The sequence below is a fragment of the Dermacentor andersoni genome, chromosome 7 (assembly GCF_023375885.2).
Source record: "Dermacentor andersoni chromosome 7, qqDerAnde1_hic_scaffold, whole genome shotgun sequence".
NCBI lineage: Eukaryota > Metazoa > Arthropoda > Arachnida > Ixodida > Ixodidae > Dermacentor > Dermacentor andersoni.
Window position 1 is genome coordinate 178137240 of NC_092820.1, and position 23498 is coordinate 178160737.

The following is a 23498-nucleotide window of genomic DNA, read 5'->3' on the forward strand; positions in this document are numbered from 1 at the left end:
CAAAATGCTCCGGGAAGGGGTCACAAGCCATCACCCAGCCTTTGGGCTTCGCCTGTCGTCCTTGTGAAAAAAGAAAGATGGTACCTGGTGTTTTTGTGTCGATTATCGGCACTTAAACAAGATCACGTGAAAAGACATCTACCCACTACCACGCATTGATGCCTTGGACTGCTTGCACGAAGCTAACTACTTCTCGTCCATCGATCTTTGGTCTGGCTGCTGGCAGATTTCAGTTGATGAAATGGACCGTGAGAAGACGGGTTTCATCACGCCAGATAAAGTCATGCCCTTTGGCCTCTGCAATGCTCCTGCGACATTTGAACGTATGATGGACTCTCTTCTGTGGGGCTACAAATGGACCACCTGTCTTTGTTACCTTGACGATATTATTGTTTTTTCTCCCACGTTCGGCAGCCACCTTAACCGACTCGCTGCTATTCTCGCGGTCTTCTGAAAAGCCGGCCTTCAACTGAACCCCACAAAATGTCAATTCGGGCGCCGTCAGATCACCGTGTTGGAACACCTCGTTGACGCATCCGGTGTCCGACCAGATCGAGAAAAGGTTAAGACCGTACGCAGTTTCCCTGTGCCACGTTCTGCCTCTGACGTGCACTGCATCGTCGGCCTGTGTTCTTACTTTCGCCGTTTCGTCAAAAACTTCGCCAACGTTGCTCGGCCTTTGACAGATCTTCTAAAGAAGAACATGCCATTCTCAGGACTCGGAGCTGGCTCACGCGTTCGCCGCTCTTATCGGGTTTCTGACCACCCCTTCCATACTTGCCCACTTTGATCCATGTCTGCACCAACTGAAGTCCACAGTGACGCAAGCGGGTATGGTATCGGCGCTGTTCTTGCCCAACACCAGAATGGTACCGAGTGCGTGATAGCTTACGCCAGCCGCCTGCTGTCACCTGCCGAGAGAAATTACTTCATCACCGAGCGGGAGTGCTTGGCTTTAGTTTGGGCTGTTGCCAAGTTCCAGCCATATTTGTACGGCCTCACGTTTTCGGTCGTCACCGACTACCATGCCCTCTGCTGGCTGTCTTCCCTATGGGACCCGACTGGACAACTTGGTCGCTGGGCTTTGCAGCTCCAGGAATTTTCCTTTAGTGTCCATTACAAGACTGAACGCCTCCGCAAGGACGCTGACTGCATCTCCCGTCACCCCGTGGATCCTTACGATCCTGTTGCGCATGATTCAGTGACCTGTGTGATGGCCTTGACTGACATGACCGACATGCGCGCTGAACAACAATGCGACTCATCCTTAGTGAAGCAAACTTAGTGAAGGAATGGGTCTTTCAGTCCTTGAATATATAGCCTGTTGGCCCCAGCAGTCATTGCCACCGTGGCAGTAGCAGCCCACAGAATCTTATTTACTTTGTTTGTAGAAGTGACAAAACACACTTCAGAGGCACATATAGGAATGAATTTCCTGGAACTTCAGTACAAGCACTCATGCACAGAATTCCACACTGACGCTACTAGGTCGCATGCTGGCATGTCTTATGCAACAGTCGATCCATCCTTCTCGGAATCAAATGTCCTGCATCCTTAAACAAGTATCTTTACGGATGAGGCCCATGCACTCCTGTTGGCTATGAAGCATATCAGGAAATCAAAACTTAAAAGAAGCATATATACAGATTCCCTAAGCATAGCAAGAGCCTTGATGTCGCTCTATAAACACAAAAGATTCTGTGCTTAGTGAGCTCTATTCCGTTCTGTGCACAGTGTATATGTCTAACCGGCGTGTCAGTATATGCTGGGTGCCTGGCCATAGAGGCATTGAGGGTTATATGCTAGCAGACCAAATTGCCACATCAGTTTCATTGCAAGCTAACATTCCTACCACTGCCGTCCCTGCCACAGATTTGAAACCTTTCTTGTGAAAGAAACTGCAAACCCGCTGGCATTGCTTGTGGGATGCTTAATCAAATAAGCTTCGATTAAGCCACAGTTAGGTTTCTGGCCCTCCACCATGAAAACACGACGAACTGAAGTCCTATTCTGTCGATTCAGGATAGGACACACATATGGCACCCACAATTTCCTGCTGACTGGTAATGAACCTCCTCCAACCTGTGGTAGATGGGGTGAGAAGCTGATCATCCTCCACATTCTCTTCGAGTGCTGGGAAACAGAAGCTGAAAGAAACACTCCTCTAGCATACTGCCAGCGCATCCCTCTCCCTCTGGTAGTTTCTTTGTGCAAACCGTTTTTTGACACCAAAGCAAGTCTATGTTTCTTGAATGATGTTGTTAACATGTTAACATATGACGATAACATGTTACAAGACCAAATCATGAGAAGCCAACAAAGACACCAAGGAAAACATAGGGGAAATTACTTGTACTTACTAATTGAACTAAAAAAATGATAAAGTGGATTGGGAAACTGCACCGCAGTAGCTCAATTGGTTAGAGCATTGCACGCGTAATGCAAAGACATCGGATCGTTCTCCACCTGCGGCAAGCTGATTTTTCATCCACTTTCATTGCCCTTAAGTAATCATTTCTTTAATTCCATTAGTAGGCATAAGTAATTTCCCCTATGTTTTCCTTGATGTCTTTGTTTGTTGGCTTCTCATGATATGATTAAAAAAAATCGAGCCCCTCGGTTAACCACCTTTCTTCTCATTCTTGCATAACGAGGGTCTCGAATCCGGCAACATTGATGCCTTCAGGTAGCATGTGCGGGTTTATTGACCAGTTGTTTTCACCCAGGAAGATCACGTACTAGTGATGCCTGCGACAGAAAGGATGTTTCACATCCACCGCCAAGGTCTGCGAGTGGTGGCGCTGGCTAACACTCCCAGGGTTCTACTAGGAAACATAAATACCCAAGAAAGTGGATGGGGAAACTGCGCCGCGGTAGCTCAATTCGTAGTGCATCGCACGCGAAATGCGAAGGCTGTGGGATCGTTCCCCACCTGTGGCAAGTTGCTTTTCATTTAGTTTCATGTCAATTAATTTATCGTTTCTTTTATTCAATTGGTAGGTACAATTAATTTCCCCTATGTTTTCCTTGGTGTCTTTGTTTGTTGGCTTTTCGTGATATAGTTAATAAAAATTGGGCCCCTTGGTTAACCCCCTTTCTTCTCATGTTACTAGACCTAGAAATTCATAGCAGATCCTCCTGCCAGAGGACGCTGCTGCAATAGCAGTATCCCGCATAGCATGTGCTCTCAAGGCAGTAGTGTTTCTTACAAGTTTTTGCCACTGACATACTAGTAGTGTGATGAAGAAGACAAACAGCATGAATTGAAGATAATGCACACCACGAACAACAGCAGCATTGTGATCGCTTCATGTGAGACGACACTGAAGTTACGGTTCAGAGCGCTTCCTGACATAACTGCTCTAGCCGTTCATTCTGGACAGTAAACCCCATTTTAATTGGTGGAGGCACTGGGATCAACTGCCAAGCTTCCATCCTGGAACTCCGCTCCCCTACATTATGGTCCGATATGCCTGAAGACGCAACCACGCCCCGCCATCCATGCCCCTCCCGTACACGCCCCCTCCTCGTGTCATCTGCTCCGTGGTGCCTTACCAGAGGGATTCGGTGCTCTTCAGCGGCACTGATGACAGCGATGTGGAGGACTGGCTATCGTCATACGCTAGGGTAAGCGTCCACAACTGATGGGATGATGCCACTAAGCTGAACACTGTACAAAACCTGAACACTGAACCGGAACACTGAACCTGAAAACTGAACACTGAAACTGTGGTTTAAGAACCATGAGGCAGATTTTTCAACCTGGTCCGCATTCAAGGCCGCCCTCATAGAAGTGCTTGGGTGCCCCAGTGTACTATAGTTGCATGCCAAATAGCGCTTGCACGAGTGGGCATAGCAGCCTGGTGAGTTTTTCACAAGTTATACTGAGGACATTCTCGACCTGTCGAAGCGGGTCAATGCCTCCATGCTCGAACCTGAGAAGATCAAGCACATTATGAAAGGCGTTGATGATGACATTTTTCAGGTGCAGCTTGCAGCTTGCCTGAGCAGCGTAGCAGTTTGAAGTTTATTTTTCTTTCTTTCTTTGCTACAGAAAGAGGAAACAAGAGCTAAAGGCCATGTGGCCTGACAGGGGCTCTTTCTCCGAAGCACGTTTGGCATACATGATAATTCAATGCATAAAAAAAGCAAATATAACACAAGAACGAGCAAGTACGATGTAGTAGATACAAATAAACAAGATAGTTTGTACAATATACAATTACTATGTGGAAAGACATTCTATGCTTCAAATTTTTTGTAGCTCATCAAATTGTGTCAAAGCTACGACAAACTTCAGAAACAGTGGGCTTTGACTCGTCGCCTGGTTACAAACGATGAGAGCCTTGCAGGCCTTGCCGTCATCCCGGACCAGTCGACACTGCTGCTGTAGATCAAGGTGTTCATAGGTAAGGAAGTAGCTCAACAGCTCTCACTGGTGCAGTTTGCTCAGCAGCAGCCCTTGCCACGTCCTGCGCCTTACCTGTCACCCACTATTCAGTAGGTGATCGAAGCATAAATTGCCGACGCTGTGCCAGTTTCCCATCAGCCACATCCTGTAGCAGCTCCTCTTATGTATGCCAACACAATTGCAAGGCCTTGAGCGCACCCTGTTATCACAATGCAGACTCCTCCCCGCACCCCTTGTGGCGGCCCCGTTGCCTCAAACTCTTGGCGTACTCTGGACGATAAACAAATTTGCTTTGCCTGTGGCCACCCCGGGAATATTGTTTGCTACTGTTGCTGCCACATGCCGTTGGCCATTGCATACAGCTATCGACTGATGACTCGCTGTGCCGATGAGCCACCGCTTCGCAACACTTCAGGATCACCTCCAAGCACTCCTGATCGTCATGCCTCCTTCAACCAGCACTCTTCGTCACCAGGTCGGCACTCTCTCTCCCCAATGGCTCATCGTCCCCTGCCTACAGAAGTAAAAGTGCCGCAGTTCATGAGGCAAGAACTGCGTTGTCGTCACAGCGTCCAAGTCCTCACGTCATTGCTATTTCTGTCCATGCTGTGTCAACTCTTGCCTATGTGGACACTGGTTCCGCCGTTTGTGTTATGCAAGCAAGACTGTTGCTCCATCTAGAAGGAGACGACACCAGTTGCTGGCTTAGCCCTCCGTACAGCACAGCATGTTAAGCCGTTAGCAGATTGTATGGCCAGAGTGGTAAGTGAGGGCGTTATGTACATCATTGAGTTCATTGTGCTGCCATCCTGCTCTCACGATATAATTTTTAAATGGGATTTCCTCTTATGACACAGTCATAATCGACTGTGTCGTGCAGGCAGAAGTTGAATTTTCTCCTTTATGCAACCTCCGTTTAGAATATTCTCCCGAACATCACCTTAATTTATTCGTCGCTGAGGAGATCGACATTCCTGTGTTTTGCAGAAGCATCTCTGATGCCGCTGTTTTGTTTGCCCTTCTGAGACTTCCATTGCAAAAAATGTTGTACTGCTCCTCTTCACGACCCTCGAATTCTTTGCTGGTTTCAGCCATATTTTTGTCTGCAATCTTCTGTCCGCTCTGCTCATATTGCACTGTGGCCAATGTCTTGGCCATGTACGAGCCATTCGGTCCCTGCACATCGTCGACGTGCCAGATGCTACTTATCACAATGGCCTTACCGACATCAGTGCTCTTTTTGCTTCTGACAAGTTTTCCACCAATATCTTTGGCCCATCCATCGCTGATGGCCTTAGACCAGATCAATGTTCGGAGCTCATCGTCGTCCTGTATCATTTTTGTTCTTCTTTCGATGCTCTTCAGCCTTCCCTTGGACGCATGTTAACTGTCGGACATCACATCGACACGGGCTTTCATTCACCTCTGCGGCAACGACCATACCGTGTGTCTGCTATGGAGCGCGGTGTGATTAGTGAGCAAATCAATGACATGCTTCATTGCCACATTGTTCAGCCCTCTCACAGTTTGTGGGCCTCACCGTGGTTCTCGCTAGGAAAAAGGATGGTTCTATTTGCTTATGTGTTGACTTTCGCAGCCTAAAAAGATCACCTGCAAAGACGTGTACCCTCTTTCGAGAATAGATGATGCCCTTGACTGTTTACAGAGGTCTGGATTCTTCTCTTCCCTCGACTTGCACAAAGAGTATTGGCAGGTACCCATGGTCGACGCTGATAAGCCCAAGACTTCATTTGTTACCTCTAATTGACTTTATGAGTTTAACGTGATGCCTTTTCGCCTCTGTAATGCCCCCCCCAACGTTCGAGAAATGATGGACACTCTTTGGCATGGCTTCAGATGGCAGACGTGTCTGTGTTACCTTGACGATATTGTCGTCTTCGCTCCGGATTTTACGACGCATCTTCACCACCTCGGGCGCATTCTGATGTGCCTAACCAATGCTGGGCTCCAACTGATTCTCAAGAAATGCTACTTTGCTGCTCGAGAGTTAACCATTCTTGGCCACGTCATGTCCAAGCACGGTATAAAACCTGATCCCGCGAAATTGTGTGCCATTACTCAGTTTCCAAGACCGACAGATCTAAAAGAACTCCGCAGTTTCATTGGCTTATGTTTGTACTTTTGACATTCTATTCACAACTTCATGTCTGTAATAAGCCTTTTGACACAGCTTCTGGGTAGCTCCAGCGACCTGTCGTCATGGCCTCCAGCCTGCGATGAGGCATCCTCTGCTTTACGACGTCTTCTCGCCTTGCCTCCTATTCTGCGTCACTTCAATCCTGCAGCTCCGACGGATGTACATACAGATGCCAGTGGCATAGGTCTCGGTGCCATCCTAGCACAACGAAAACCAGGGCTCCTGAATACGTTGTTGCTTTACTGTTGTACATTCACCAAAACAGAGACCAACTATAGTGTTACTCAGCAAGAATGTTTAGCCATAGTCTGGATCCTTAGCAATAGTAAGGGCACCCTTACTTGTACGGCTGCCCTTTTGACGTCACGGATCATCGTGCCCTTTGTTGGGTATCAAATTTGAAAGACCCATGTGGCCGCCTTGCCCAGATTAGGACCTTATTCCACTATATGTTACATTCGCCTACAACACTGCAAACCTACGACTGGCTTTTTTCCCTACTTTTTGCTCTACAGCCGTCACCCATCCCACATCGTGGACACTCTACTGCCCTGCCAGCCCGATGCTTCTGACTGTGTGCCCGTGTCGACTGCAGCATGTCATGCCGAGGAGTGCCGCAAGTTAGCGCACTTCACCACTGCTGAGCAATGACGCCACAACAGGCTCCATGGCGCTCACTATGCGTAGCCTGTTTTCTCTCCCAGCGACTTCGTCTGGTTGTCAGTACCTTCGAACGCTCCTGGCCTCCCTTCATGATTTCTTCCCCGCTTTGATGCACCTTATCACATTGTCCAGTGCATGTATTTAGTGAATTACTTTATTGAACCGCTGACGCCCCCTTCTGACCTCTGTCATTGGGGACATGACATTGTAGATTGCCTAAACCATTACTGCGAGATGCTAGTCGAACCCGACTATATCGAACTCGTTTACATCAAATTATTCTATATATCGAACAATTTCTGGACGCCGTATAGTTACAATGAGTATATACCGTATTTACGCGCATAATGATCGCACTCGCGTAATGATCGCACCCCTAAATTTTGTCGTCAAAATTAGATTTTTTTATTTCCTGTGTAATGATTGCACCCCGAACTTGCCGCAGCGATATGTCACGTGCCAAGTCTAGCTAATAATGATCACGCTTACCATCTGTCGACTGCTATGTGAACGACTCTTCAAGACAAACCAAGCGGTCTGCACGCACCAAACATTCTTAAGCAGATGCCCCATTTCATTCCTTTCATCACTTTCCACACTTCTATGACAAAAAAAAGCTACAACCAAACTTGCTTTATTATGTGTAAGCTTTATAATGGTTGTGGTCCACAAAAACAAAAAAGGCGCCTTTTGATTCTTCTCGTCTGCACTCATGGGCACGCAACAAATCGCGAGCGGCAACGATAGCAGCCATGATACGTTAGAAGTCTACTCTATTCATACGCCGACGTTTGTAACACAGCTAAGATATTCGCCCACCCTTAGCGGAAACGTGCCATATTAGGATAGTGGTGAAGACAAATGCCGCAGTTTCAGCAGCATGCCCGCCATGTTTTCCTATGTCACTGGCAGCTAAGCGCGCCGATCTGTTTCTGTCCCCTCAAAGGGGACATAGCTATGTTATTGCTGCAAACTTGCCGATATTATTCATTACTGATATGGAAGAAAGTGTTTGAATGCATGTAATGTACTCACGAGAAGAAAAAAAATCGCATTCGGCTTGCTCTTCCGGCCGCCATTTTTTTTGTGTCCCGCACTACATACAGCGGCGGCCACCTATTTGTTGACCTGTTGTCATCCCGTAGCAAATGCCAGATGAAATCTTTTTTTCTTTTTGCGGGAAATTTAACTCGCATAATGATCGCACCCCTGAATTTGAGTCAATTTTTTCTGACAAAAAAGTGCGATCATTATGCGAGTAAATAGGGTATAGCAAAAATTATGCTTACGTCGAACAAAAATAGCAGCGACTCCCGATAAATCAAAAGTCGAGCGGCGGAAAAGTGCCCCCAGAAGTTGGCTTTCCCTCGCAGTGGCGGGGAAACCCGGTGGCACGGCTCCATTCATCCACTCTCCCTACTGTGACCCCGCTGCCTTGGACAATGCGCCGACACACCCCTGCAAAAAATGATCCTGGCCCGCCCGCAGCGCTTGCTAAGACAGCCAATCAGAGGGCACAGAGGCTCTTGTGCCCTCGTCGTGCAAGATGGTGAAAGTGCAAGTTGCCTCGCTGCTTTACTGGTTCATTGTGTGTGCGCCTTGTGGGCCTTCTCCCACAGTGTTGCCGTGATGAAGCGGCAGAATTCGCCTTTCGTCGTGGAGCTCGAAATCATAAATCGGCTAGAACGCTGTGAGAAGTCGGATGTCCCCGCAGCGTGCAAGATTCCGAGGAGCACTCTCAGTAGATCTTGAAGAATAAGGGGGAGATTAGGGCTAAAGCGGCCAAACTCGCGACCCGGTGTCCGTGGCACTCGACGCGTATGCATGGCCTTGTACGAGTGGTTCATCCGAAATTGCTTCAGCCATGCCGGCTTCCGCGTCTCCTACAATGACTGTAAATTCTGGTGAATGTGACGCAGCCGTTGCTGTTGTTGCCGAAGTTTGGAGCGAGCTGTCAGAATTTCCGGAAGCTGTTGACGAATCAATGGTAGACTAGTTTGTGAGTGCAAATGATGCTGTCGCGACCACGGGAGAGCCCGAAAACAAAGACTACATTGCTGACATCCTACCAAGCACAAGTGAAAGTGGGCACAATGAGGAAAGCAATGACGGTCCTTTGCCCACATCCTCCAAAGTGATTGGTGGGCTCGCACTAGTCCGGTGCTTCTGTGCGAATGCGGAAGGCTGCTGCCTCAGCTGCTTCGACTCCTTAGACAATGTGGGGAAGTGCATGCGTCGCAGGCAGCGACATTTCCCAAGCAGAAGAAAATGCAGGACTATTTCATGCAAAACTAAGCTAGTTTCATCAATAACGTGATCTTATAAATGGTATGTGCTTTTATGACATCCAATTATTTAGCAGGTTTATATCGAATTATGCTCTATATCGAACTGATATAGGCGTATTTTTGCGAGTTCGATATAGTCGGGTTCGACTGTACTGCTTGAGACACCAGGGTGGCTGCTTTTACTCCCGGGGGTGATTGTGAAGAAGATGAACAGCATGAGCTGAAGATGATGTGCACCACCAACAGCAGCATCATTGTGATCGCTTCACACAAGTCAACGCTGAAGTAGCGGTTCAGAGCGCTGCCCGACGTAACTGCTCTAGCTGCCTGTTCCGGACAGTAAACCTCATTTTAGCATATATTTTATTCTGCAATGTATCTTCCGTGTTCATTGTATCCGTCATTAGTCATTGCCATAATCTTATTACATATACATTTTATGCATTTTACAGCAACTGTTTTAGGGACCCTTTACAGCCACATCACCTCTACCTCTCATAATGTACCACTGCATTGCCAAATCGTTAACACTAGCCTGGTGCTCTTTGGCCATACTTGGACCTTGTGCCACAAAACACCGATTCATCAACTGATATTCCAGCTTTATCATTGAGCTAGAAAGTTATGATTCAGTAAACAGCCGCCTTGCCTATTTGTTAAACCAACCTTTTTCTACGCTTGCTTATACTAAAGTTAACACAGTGGTCATCAGATGTATCTATTTTGTAGCATTGTATTTGCAACCACTTGAGCAGCTTTATGCAAAATGGCATTGCTGAAAACAATATGACCAACTACACAGTGCTGCATCAGCTTGTATCAGTCGTTCATGAAATCTCTGAAGTACTTGACTCGTCCGGACAAGTTGACATGCTCTTTTTAGATTTTAGCGAAGCGTTCGATAAGGTACCCCACGGAAAATTAATCTACAAGCTGGAGTCCATTGGTCTTTCATTAAATATTATATCATGGATCCAAGCCTATCTCCGACACAGGCAGCAGTTCGTAGAAATTAATAAATGTTCCTCAAGTGTCCGTCAGGTAACTTCGGGCGTACCGCAAGGCAGCGTATTAGGACCGCTTTTATTTTTGATCTATATTAATTATATAATAGACGAAATCCCCCCGATGATGTGCATGTTAATTCATTTGCAGATGACTGTGTCATATTTAAAAAAATAGCTTCACAAAACGATCACGCATGCTTGCAGAAGTCGGTTATTGCAATTTCCAATTGGTGTAAACATTGGCGCATGGAATTAAATGTACATGAAACAGTCTTGCTGCGAGTAACAAGAAAAAATGAACCTAGTATATTTTCTTATGTTCTAAACGACACAAAAATAACTGAATACAAATACTTAGGCGTCACATCCACTAACAGATTCTCCTGGTCAGACCACATTTCCCTTACATGTTCAGCAGCTTTGCGCAAATTATGATTCTTGAAAAGGAAACTTAAAAAGGCACTGGTAAACACAAGAATTTTAGCATATAACACATTCGTGCGATCGAAACTTGAATACGCAGCGCTTGTATGGGATCCTCATACCGAAAAGGACAGCATGAATTTGGAATGTGTACAAAGTGTAATGAAGAAGAGCACAACGACAAGGCCAGCCAGATCGTCTGTTCCGTGTCTGCAGTAGAACCAGTGGGCCAGCCGGATCGGCAGTGCTTAGCACGAGCGTGAGCCGTTCGGGCAACCAGCTGTTCCTGCTCATCCGCACCGCTGAAAACCTCTGGATGGCGTTGCAGGACAGCGCCAGAGCAGGCAACGGAGGGTGGCGGCGACGTCGGCTGGGGAGAGGCAGGCATGACGGGAGGCAGAGTCCGAGACCGGAGTTCTAGGGTGTAGATGTTCTTGAATACCCCGCACCTTCCACCAATTGTAATGGAGTGTTTGAACAGTTCAGTTGGTAGCGTCTGTTTGTAATCGAGAAGGAAGGTCACGCAGAGCAGGAACAGCTGGTTGCCCGAATGGCTCATTGCCCACGCATTGACGACGTTCTGGACAGCTTGCAAGGCGCTGAATTTTTTTCTTCATTGGATTTGCGTTTGGGCTACTGGCAGGTCCCGATGTCAGCAGTTGATCGCCCTAAAACTGCATTCATTACTCCAAATGGTTTATATGAATTTAATGTGATGCCATTTGGCCTATGCAATGCGCCTGCTACGTTTGAACGAATGATGAACAATATCTTGCGCGGTCTCAAATGGAGCACGTGTTCGTGCTACCTCGACGACATTGTTGTGTTCGCCCCTGATTTCAGCACGCATTTTCTTCGCCTTAGGCAAGTGTTGACGCGCTTGACCAATGCAGGCCTGCAACTGAACCTGAAAAAGTGCCAGTTCGCCGTGCGCTAGCTCACGATTCTAGGTCACGTCGTATCACAAGACGGCATTTGGCCCGAACCATCAAAACTTCGCGCTGTGACAGAGTTTCTGAAACCTAAGACACTCAAAAAACTCCGTGCCTTCATCGGCCTCTGTTCTTAATTCAGACGCTTTGTTCGCAATTTTGCCTCAATTATATCACCTTTGACACAACTCTTAAGTGGCGCAAACGACCTAGCCTCCTAGTCTCCTGCTTGCGACACTGCGTTCGTGACCTTATGCCGTCTCCTGACGTCTTCGCCTATACTGCGACACTACGACCCCACCGCCCCAACTGAAGTGCATACCGATGCCAGTGGTATTGGCCTTGGCGTTTTCCTTGCGCAGCGCAAGCCTGGCTTCTCCGAGTACGTCGTGGCTTACACCAGTCGTGCGCTGACCAAAGCGGAATGCAATTACAGCGTCACAGAAAAAGAATGCTTGGCCATCGTTTGGGCGCTCGGGAAGTTTCGCCCTTATTTATATGGCAGGCCTTTCCATGTCGTTACTGACCATCACGCCCTTTGTTGGTTATCCCCTTTAAAAGACCTGTCTGGACGCCTTGCCCGCTGGGCTCTGCGCATTCAAGAATACGATATACACGTCATCACCCGCTCAGGTCGCAAGCACACTGACGCCGACGCTCTGTCCCGCTCTCCGCTGCCAGCCGACACGGCCTCCCTCTCCACCATTGAGGCGGTATCCTCGGTCGACATCGCCACCTGCGCATCAGAACAGCGCAAAGATCCTTGGGTGGCCTCTCTTCTGGATCTCCTTTCTGGCTCGCCTGCATCTCCCATCTCCTGCTCCCTGCGTCGCCAGGCTGCCCTCTTTGCTGTCCGGGATAACCTCTTGTATCAACGCAACTACCAGCCCGATGGTCGCAAGTGGCTCCTGGTTATCCCTAAGACTTTGCGTTCCAACATGTGCGTGTCTTTCCATACTGACCCACAATGTGCACACGCAGGCATATTGAAGACGTATGAGCGCCTGCGGCAACATTACTACTGGCGAGGAATGTTTACTTTTGTCCAAAAGTTTGTCCGCTCGTGCCCGCAATGCCAACGCCGCAAATCTCCGCCTCATCCAGCCCACAGTTTATTACAGCCGCTTCCGTGCCCTGCTCGTGCCTTCGACCGTGTGGGAATTGACCTGTACTGGCCGCTACTGCTAACACCCGCTGGCAAACGATGGATTTTGTCGCAGTTGATCACCTTACACGCTATGCTGAAACCGCTCCTCTACCTGCAGCGACCGCCAGTGACGTTGCATCCTTTCTGCTCCATCGTTTTATTCTTCGTCATGGCCCACCTCGGGAGCTGCTGAGTGATAGAGGCCATGTGTTTTTGTCGCAGGTGGTTGAAGCACTGCTTGCTCAATGCCGCATAGTTCACCGGACCACCATGGCGTACCATCCTCAAACGGACTTATGGAGCGTTTCAATCACACCCTAGGTGATATGCTCGCCATGTACGTTTCATCGGAGCATACAAACTGGGACATCATCCTCCCATTTGTCACGTACGCATATAATACGGCTACACAAAGTACTACAGGATTTTCTCCATGCTTTCTTCTCTACGGTCGCGATCCTTCCCATACCATCGATACGGTTTTGCCTTATACACCAGACGCGTCAGAGTGTGCTCCCATTTCAGCCGTCGCCCGATACGCCGAGGAATGCCGTCAATTAGCCCGAAAGTTCACCTCCGCTGACCAACGACGACAAAAAGCCAATCCTGATGGCGACGCTACAAATCTGAACTTCGCTCCCGGCACACTTGTCTTTCTGTCCGTGCCTGCTACCATGCCTGGACTTTCGACAAAACTTCTCTCGCAGTATGATGGACCATACCGCATCGTCGAACGCACCTCTCCGGTCAACTATGTCATAGAGCCGCTTACACCGACATCCGACAAGCGCCGCCGTGGACGGGATGTTGTTCACATTCACAACCTGAAACAATTTTGTGGCCCGCTCGTCTCCACGTCTTAAGTCGCCAGGATGGCTCCGCTTTTGCACCGGGGGTAATTGTAATGAAGAAGAGCACAAGGACAAGGCCAGCCAGATCGTCTGTTCCGTGCCTGCAGTGGAACCAGTGGGCCAGCCGGATTGCCAGTGCTTAGCACGACCGTGAGCCGTTTGGGCAACCAGCTGTTCCTGCTCTGCGTGACCTTCCTTCTCGATTACGAACAGACGCTACCAACTGAACTTTTCAAACACTCCATTACAAAAGGAAGGCCGTTAGATTTATCTTTGGAAAATATAAAAGAGAGGATTCCCTGTCCTTACTAATGTTTAAGAATAAAATCACTTCACTAGAACACAGGCGTAAAGTTAGTCGTCTCCAGTTTTTACATCATAAATGGAAAAATTGGGCTTCAAATGCCTCATTATGTAACGCCTCTCAATGCACGAAAAACAAGACACAGACACAACTTTTCCCTTACGCCATTATTTGCTAAAACAAAATCTCACATGAATAATTTTTATCCGCATACTATAAACGAATGGAATTCTCTCCCTGTTGATGTACTTCAATCAAGGAACTTCACAAATGCTTTGGAAAACTATTTTTCACATAAAATAACACCACCATATACAGTATTTTTTACTGTTTTTCTCGTTTTCTTATGTGAAATTTTCTGTATTTAGTTATGTTTAGTGCGCGATTGTTGTTTGGCACAGCGTTTTTATCCACATATAAATTCAAATGTGCGATTCTTTTTGTTGTAGTTACTGTGCTAAGGGAAGCATTGTGATTTTTTGTAACGTGGCTATGGGCTGCATAATTTTCATGCACTGTTTATATATACATTTTTTAATCATCTTTGTTGCATTGCTATTACCTTGTCAACTGTATTACCCCTCCTGCATGGGCCAGTATGTTGGCCTACAGTATGAATTAATAAAAATTAAAAAAAATCTCGCAGTGAGCAGGAGCTCGTAATAGCTCAAACAAGGCAGTGGGTCTCAACCACAGTAAATCAGATCAATCAGTGTGGGAGGCTTTACTGCATAGTAGTGTTCAGGTTCACGATTGTGTACTTCGGTGCTGAAGCCCAAATTTAAAGCCTAAGTTTTGAAGCACCCACTAAAAAAAATAAAGCACACCTGGAATAGTGGTAACATTCAACTTTGCAAAGCGCTTTCTCTTACTGCGGGTTAGAGGCTTTCATACGCCAATGTATGAAAGCCTCTAACCTTACAGCTAGAATAGACTGGCAGAACTTTCCAAGTTAATCAACAAGTGTAAGATAGCTGACATAAGGAAGTATAATATTGTTACGTAGGAAGATGCAGACAAAAAGCTATGTACAAGTATATTTACAAGAAAATACGCTGCGCTTGGCCAAGAGGCAACAGCCCGCGCTAGCTTCTAATCGTCGTCGTCGTCTTCACACTGCTCGCCTTTTCGTGATCGCACATATTTTTCCGTAGCACTACCCCCGGCTGCAAAAGCGCCGTCCCGGAGCGACTAAAGATCGGACTCGGAAGCATTGTAGTAGGCCTTTAGCCTACTGACATGTACGACATCACTAGATGCCAGAGGAGAGGACGTGGTTGAACCCACAGGAGCAATTTCGTAAGTCACAGGCGTCACCTGGCGCAGCACGCGGTAGGGCCCTGTGTATCGCGAAAGGAGCTTCTCTGAAAGTCCGACGTGACGGGAGGGCGACCACAGGAGCACGAGCGCACCAGGCGAAAACTGTACGTCACGATGGCGGGCGTTGTACTGACGCTGCTGAGTGGTTTGTGAAGCCGTCAGTCAAGCACGGGCAAGCTGGCGTGCATGGTCGGCGAGGGCGACCATGCACGCTTGTTGAGATCGCAGCAGGAGGAAGGGCCGTGTCTAGGGGCAAGGTAGGTTCGCGACCATACAGTAGATAAAATGGAGAAAATCCGGCGGTGTCGTGCCGGAAAAAATTGTACGCAAATGTTACGTAAGGAAGGGCAATGTCCCAGTCGTGGTGGTCCTTGGAAACGTACTTGGACAGCATATTGGTAAGAGTACGGTTTAACCGCTCTGTCAGGCCATTGGTTTGAGGATGGTATGAGGTAGCCAGTTTGTGTTGAATGGAGCAGGAACGCACAATGTCAGCGATAACTTTCGAGAGGAAGTTTCGACCACGGTCAGTAAGCAGCTGTCGCGGGGCGCCATGAAGCAAGATAATGTCACGCAAGAGAAAGTCCGCGACGTCAGTGGCGCAACTGGTAGGGAGAGCCCGAGTGATAGCGTATCGGGTGGCGTAATCGGTCGCGACGGCTACCCATTTGTTCCCAGAGGATGACGTGGGAAAGGGACCGAGCAGGTCTAATCCAACACGAAAGAACGGTTCCACAGGGACGGTGATCGGCTGGAGATGACCAGAAGGTAGCACTTGAGGTGTTTTCCGGCGCTGGCAGGGATCACAGGCAGCAACATAGCGTCGAACGGAGCGAGCGAGACCAGGCCAATAGAAGCGGCGGCGGACGCGGTCGTACGTGCGGGTTACCCCAAGATGTCCTGCAGTGGGTGCGTCATGCATCTCAAAGAGCACAGTCTGTCGTAGCTGTTTTGGCACGACAAGAAGAAGATCAGGGCCATCAGGGAGGAAGTTCCTTGGGTACAGAATGCCGCCCTGTAGGACATATCGGCGAACGGATGCGTCGGTAGGTGTAGAGCGCAGACGCTCGATGAGTACTCGCAGCGATAGGTCTCGGTACTGCTCATCGGCGATGTTAGCGAAGGCAGACACAGAGAAAATGCCGTTGGCGCTACTACTGTCGGCGTCGTCAGGTTCGTCGGCCGGGTAGCGAGACAGGCAGTCAGCGTCCTTGTGTACTTGGCCAGATTTGTAGGTGACAGTATACGAATATTCTTGGAGGCGTAAGGCCCAGCGACCAAGCCTTCCTGTAGGATCTTTCAGTGAGCATAGCCAGCAAAGTGCGTGATGGTCTGTGACAACGGAAAAGGGTCGGCCATATAAGTATGGGCGGAATTTCGCAACCGCCCAAACTAGGGCCAGACACTGACGCTCAGTGATGGAATAGTTGCGCTCCGCGGGTGAGAGGAGTCTGCTAGCGTAAGTGATAACACGGTCGTGGCCACGCTGGCGTTGTGCCAGTAGTACGCCAATTCCGTGACCGCTGGCATCAGTACAGACTTTGGTAGGTGCAGAAGGATCGAAATGGGCCAGAACGGGAGGCGTTGTGAGAATGTCGATTAGATGTGAGAATGCAGAGGCCTCGTTATCGCCCCACTGGAAAGGGGCATCTTTTTTCGAAAGCTCGGTTAGTGGTCGTGCTATGGCGGCGAAATTTCTCACGAAACGGCGGAAGTACGAACAAAGGCCGATGAAGCTGCGCACATCCTTGACACACTTTGGAACAGGGAAGTGCGCAACAGCATGGATCTTGCCTGGGTCCGGTTGCACTCCATTCGCGTCAACGAGATGTCCCAGGACGGTAATCTGGCAACGGCCGAATTGACACTTCGATGTGTTGAGTTGTAGACCGGCTCGACGAAAAACATCCAGGACTGCTGAGAGGCGCTCGAGGTGCGTAGCGAACGTTGGGGAGAATACGATAACGTCGTCCAAGTAGCACAGGCTCGTGGACCACTTGAAACCGTGAAGAAGGGAGTCCATCATGCGTTCAAAAGTGGCAGGGGCGTTACATAGACCGAACGGCATCACTTTGAATTGATAAAGACCGTCGGGTGTTACAAAAGCAGTCTTCTCGCGGTCGAGATCGTCCACGGCAATCTGCCAGTAGCCGGAGCGGAGGTCAATAGAGGAGAAATAGCGAGCACCGTGGAGGCAGTCAAGGGCGTCATCAATCCGAGGTAGGGGATACACGTCCTTTTGGTAACCCTGTTAAGGTGCCGATAATCCACGCAAAAGCGCCATGAGCCATCCTTTTTTTTGACCAGTACAACAGGTGACGCCCATGGACTATATGATGGTTCAGTAATGTTCTTGGCAAGCATTTTGCAAACTTCTTAGTGAATAAGTTGACGTTCAGCTGGTGACACTCGATAAGGGCGGCGATGAATAGGAGGGGCATCGCCGGTATTAATGCGATGTTTGACAGCTGTAGTTTGGGCCAAAGGACGATCGTTAAAGTAAAAAATATCGTGGTAGGAAAACAGAACGTGGTAGAGTTCACGAGCGTGCTCGGACGGCAAGTCGGGCGCAATCATTTTCTGTAAATCAGCGATGGTACAATTTGCCGACTGCGATGGTAGAGGAGTATCGGATGAAGTGTCGTCTACTGCAATGGATGCTACTGAGTGATCCTCGAATGAGCAAAGCTGGGCCATAGACATCCCGCGTGGCAGCACTTGTGTCGTCAAGCCAAACTTGACCACTGGCAGGCAGACGCTATTCGCCGTAATAGATAAAACTGTATGAGGTACTGTGATCCCGTGTGTAAGGAGGACGTCTTGCATAGGTGCCGCGATGTAGTGACCGTCGGGGACTGGTGGGGATGACACTAGGTCAACGTAGGTCAGTGCCGAAGGTGGCAAGCGAACGAAGTCGACGGAACTGAGGCGACTGGGGTGTGGTTCAGCAGGATCCAGAACAGGCAGGTCAAGGCGGAGAGTACTGGTGGAACAATCGATGAGAGCAGAATGTGAGGAGAGGAAGTCTAAGCCGAGGATGATGTCGTGGGGACAGTGGGCGATGACTGTGAATAGTACGATTGTTGAGCGATCGGCGAAGGAGACGCGGGCGGTACACATACCAATTATGGGGGCTGTTCCGCCATCGGTGACACGGACAACAGGCGTCGTGGCGGGCGTGATAATTTTCTTGAGCCGGTTACGAAGGTCAGCGCTCATTACGGAGAAATGCGCCCCAGTGTCTATGAGTGCAGACACAGAAACACCGTCGACTTGCACGTCAAGAAGGTTCAGATGAGTGGGCAACGTCAGTAGAGGATTTGGCGGCGTAGGGAGCAATGCAGCGTCACCTCGAGGCGCTGCATCGTCTAGTTTTCCGGCTGGGAGCGGCATCCGAAGGGAGTCGGCGAATAGGAGCGACGGGGCTGGGGAGAGCGAGATTGTCGTCGTTGGGGCGAAGGCGAACGAGAATAGGAGCGGTTCGCTGCAGGAGAATCAGCGGCGGCGTTATCGGAGCGTGCGGCATAGGGACGAGAAGGGCCACCTGGGGGGCGAGAGTAGGCAGTATAAGTAGCCCGGGTCGGGGAACTCCAGCGACTGCAACAGTGCCGAGAAATGTGCCTGATTCGATGGCAGTGGAAACAAATGGGCTTGTCGTCAGCAGTGCGCCATTCAGATGGATTGCGGAAACGTAGTCGGTAAGAAGATGCGGGACGGGGGGAATCGAAGAAGCCGGGCGGGTATCAGGACGATGGGCCGAGCAGATGGTGTGAAGACCCATGTTTTCCAACTCTTGGCGGACAACTGCCTGGATCAGTGAGACCGTGACTGCAGATGTGTTGGTGGGACTGGAGTCGAAGGCAGCCGGATAGGCAGCCTCGATCTCACGCCGGACGATCCTGGTAACATCGGCGGTGTTGTTGGGACGAGGAGTGTCGGCACAGGAAGATGTCGCTGGGGTGTTGGGCAGACGGGCAAACTGCTGGTCAATACGTTGGCTTTTAGCGAGTTCCAGGCGGCGGCACTCTTTTATAACAGCATCCACCGTCGCTACGTTGTTGCAAACGAGCAAGTTGAAGGCGTCATCGGCAATGCCTTTGAGGATGTGGGCAACCTTGTCTGACTCAGTCATGTGGGTGTCAACTTTGCGGCACAGAGCCAAGATGTCCTGAATGTACGTGACATAGGGCTCTGTTGACGTCTGCACACGGCCGGAAAGCGCCTTCTGCGCGGCAAGTTGGTGACTGTAGGGGTTGCCGAACAAGTCTCGAAGCTGTGTCTTAAGTGAATCCCAACTGGTGAGCTCATCTTCGTGCGTGCGATACCAAACTCGAGGTGTGCCACCGAGGTAAAAGACTATGTTGGCGAGCATAATAGTGGGTCCCACCGGTTACTGTGGCTGACGTGTTCATACAGGCTAATCCAGTCATCGACGTCTTCCCCATCTTTGCCCGAGAATACGCCAGGATCACGGGGAGCGGGGAGAGTGATGTAGGTCGTCGAAGTGGCAGCAGGTGTCGGAGCCGGCGGAGTCGGGTTGTCGTCGCCGGGAGCCATGAAGGAAGGCTCGACGTACCGTCCACTGCGAAGCTCCGTGACGAGGTACAGGGAACGTCCACCTCCAGCAGATATGTTACGTAGAAAGACGCAGACGAAAAGCTATGTACAAGTATATTTACAAGAAAATACGCTGCGCTTGGCCAAGAGGCAACAGCCCGCGCTAGCTTCTAATCGTCGTCGTCGTCTTCACACTGCTCGCCTTTTCGTGATCGCACATATTGTTCCGCAGCAATATGGATAGAATTGAGCATACTCTCTGGAACGGAGGAAGCCTAAAAGCAGTGAAGAAGAAACTAGGAATAGGCAGGAATCAGATGTATGCATTAAGAGACAAAGCTGGCAATATCATTACTAATGTGGATAAGATAGCTCAAGTGGCTTAGGAGTTCTATAGAGATTTATACAGTACCAGTGGCACCCATGACGATAATGAAAGAAAGAATAGTCTAGATGAATTTGAAATCCCACAAGTAATCCTGGAAGAAGTAAAGAAAGCCTTGGGAGCTATGCCAAGAGGGAAGGCAGCTGGGGAGGATCAGGTTACAGTAGATTTATTGAAGGGTGGTGGGCAGATTTTTCTAGAAAAACTGGTCACCCTGTATACGCAATGCCTCATGACCTCGAGCGTACCAGAATCTTGGATGAACGCCAACATAATCTTAACCCATAAGAAAGGGGACGCCAAAGACTTGAAAAATTATAGACCGATCAGCTTACTGTCCTTTGTCTACAAAGTATTTACTAAGGTAATCGCAAACAGAATCAGGAACACCTTAGACTTCTGTCAACCAAAGGATCAGGCAGGAATTCGTAAAGGCTACTGAACAATAGACTATAGAAATGTGCAGAATATAACCAACCGTTATGTATAGCTTTCATTGATTATGAGAAAGCGTTTGATTCAGTCAAAACCTCAGCAGTCATGCAGGCATTACGGGATCAGGGTGTAGACGAGCCGTATGTAAAAATACTGAGCGATATCTATAGCGGCTCCACAGCCACTGTAGTCCTCCATAAAGAAAGCAACAAAATCCCAATAAAGAAGGGTGTCAAGGATGGAGATACGATCTCTCCAATGCTATTCACAGCGTGTTTACAGGAGGTATTCAGATACCTGGATTGGGAAGAATTGGGGATAAGAGTTAATGGAGAATACCTTGGTAACTTGAGATTCGCTGATGATATTGCCTTGCTTACTAACTCAGGGGACCAATTGCAATGCATGCTCACTGACCTGGACAAGCAAACCAGCAGGGTGGGTCTAAAAATTAATCTGCAGAAAACTAAAGTAATATTTAACAGTCTCCGAAGAGAACAGCAATTACGATAGGTAGCGAGGCGCTGGAAGTGGTAAGGGAATACATCCACTTAGGGCATGTAGTGGTTGCGGATCCAGATCATGAGACTGAAATAATCAGAAGAATGAGAATGGGCTGGGGTGCGTTTGGCAGGCATTCTCGGATCATGAACAGCAGGTTGCCATTATCCCTCAAGAGAAAAGTGTATTACAGCTGTGTCTTACCAGTGCTTACCTACGGTGCAGGAACTGAAGGCTGACAAAAAGGGTTCTACTTAAATTGAGGATGACGCAACGAGCTATGGAAAGAAGAATGATGGGTGTAACTTTAAGGGTATAAGAAAAGAGCAGATTGGGTGAGGGAATAAACGCGAGTTAATGACATCTTAGTTGAAATCAAGAAAAGAAATGGGGCATGGGTATTGCGTGTGATGAGGAGGGAAGATAACCGGCGGTCATCAAGGGTTACAGACTGGATTCCAAGAGAATGGAAGCATAGCAGGGGGTGGCAGAAAGTTAGGTGGACTGATGAGATTAAGAAGTTTGCAGGGACAACATGGCCACAATTAGCACATGACCGGGGTAGTTGGAGAAGTATGGGAGAGGCCTTTGCCCTGCAGTGGATGTAGCGAGGCTGATGATGATGATGATGATGATATGTCTTAAGTTAATAAGTCACCTCTACCGTGTGAATCTTATACCCAATATTTGTGCATCTCTCCATAGAGGAATATTCTGGTAAGAAGTGCAGTTTGTGCAGCCACTATATCCTCATTTTATGACAGTTTTTGTAAAGCTTAATTTTCAGCGGCTTGTACAGCTCTCCTGCGAAGTCGGTTAACAACGCCAGTGGCAGTAATGGGGCTTACATTTTCAGTGACATCAGAGATTACTACATTTGATGAGCAAGAGATGAAACGTACATAAGTACTTAGCAGAAATGACAAAGCTCAACAATTTCGGGTAATAGTAGTGGTTCTGAAGCATGAGAAAATATAGAATCTTCATATTTTCCTTTTTAGCTATTCCTGTATACTTCCACTGGAATGAATTGCACTGGTGAAATATCTGCATTTGGTGTAGTTTCTGGCGATATATATATATATATATATATATATATATATATATATTGTTCGCACTATTAACATACTTCGTCGTTTTAATTTGTACATAGCCATCATCATTTTCGCTGTTCTTCTACTTCTTCGTGCATGAGCTGGGGCATTTACATTTTTGGAATAAACTGCTTGGTCGGTCTCGGTCTTATAAATTTAGTGCTGGAGGCACATCAAGACCCCGACGTCCTCTCGCGTTCCCGTTCTCCCTAGAGCTACGTTCCAGTCGCTGCATGTGTCGGGCTACCCCTACAACGATGGACACTTCCAACCTTGGCTCTTCCGGCGCCTCTAACCCTACCACACAGACGACTCTGCCTGCGGTGCGCTCTTGGACTGTGACAAGCTCTCAACACGATCCACCTGTCTTTGTGGGACTCTGCGGTGATGACGTCGACGATTGGATCGACCACTACGACCACGTGAGTTCTTGCAATAGGTGGAGCAACACCCAGAAATTGAGGCACGTCGCATTCTACTTGACCGGTGTTGCAAAGACGTATTTCAACCACGAGTCCGACATCGTGGATTGGTCCACGTTTACTTCCGTTTACACCTCATACATAGAGGATGTCTTAGCTCTGTGCCATCGTGCGAACCCTAGCATGATGGAAGCTGAACGCGTTCGACACATATTAAAAGGCATTGGGTCTGTCACGTTCAACGCCTTAATCGTGCATTCTGGCTTCTGTCCAAGATATCACTTCTATGTGTCAGCGCCTAGATGAGCTGCAGTCTCTTTGTCTTCAACATGACAGCAACGATCCTCAGGTTCCCCATTCTTCAAATCTATGTGCTCTTACCCGCACCATCATCCGCGAAGAGCTTCAAATACAAGACCTGAGGCGTTCACCTGCTGCCTGTGCCCAAACCCCCACCTTCAACTTGTGCGAGGTCGTAAAGCAAGAGTTGACAGCAATAACTAGACCCACGACACATCTTGCTCCGGTAGCACGCCCCACACCTACCTATGCAGATGTTGCTTCGCTACCCAGCCCTACCGTGACCTTCGTGCCTACTGA

At 48.6% G+C, this 23498-nt stretch overlaps 1 protein-coding gene across 12 annotated transcripts in view; it reads left to right on the top strand.

Moving 5' to 3' along the window:
- LOC126533186 (protein phosphatase 1 regulatory subunit 21-like) overlaps window positions 1–23498 on the top strand; it is a 250792-nt gene that overhangs the window by 10669 nt on the left and 216625 nt on the right. For 2 of the 12 annotated variants that reach the window (XM_055071644.2, XM_055071645.2), the window contains exon 2: window positions 7085–7288. The exons of 7 other annotated variants lie outside the window; for them this stretch is intronic. In XM_055071644.2, the coding sequence (XP_054927619.2) occupies window positions 7217–7288 (72 nt within the window). In that variant the 5' untranslated portion in view covers window positions 7085–7216. Of the gene's footprint in view, window positions 1–7084; window positions 7289–22710; window positions 22899–23498 lie in introns of those variants that run through there. 3 more of the 12 variants (XM_055071649.2, XM_055071643.2, XM_055071646.2) reach the window with 3 other exon arrangements.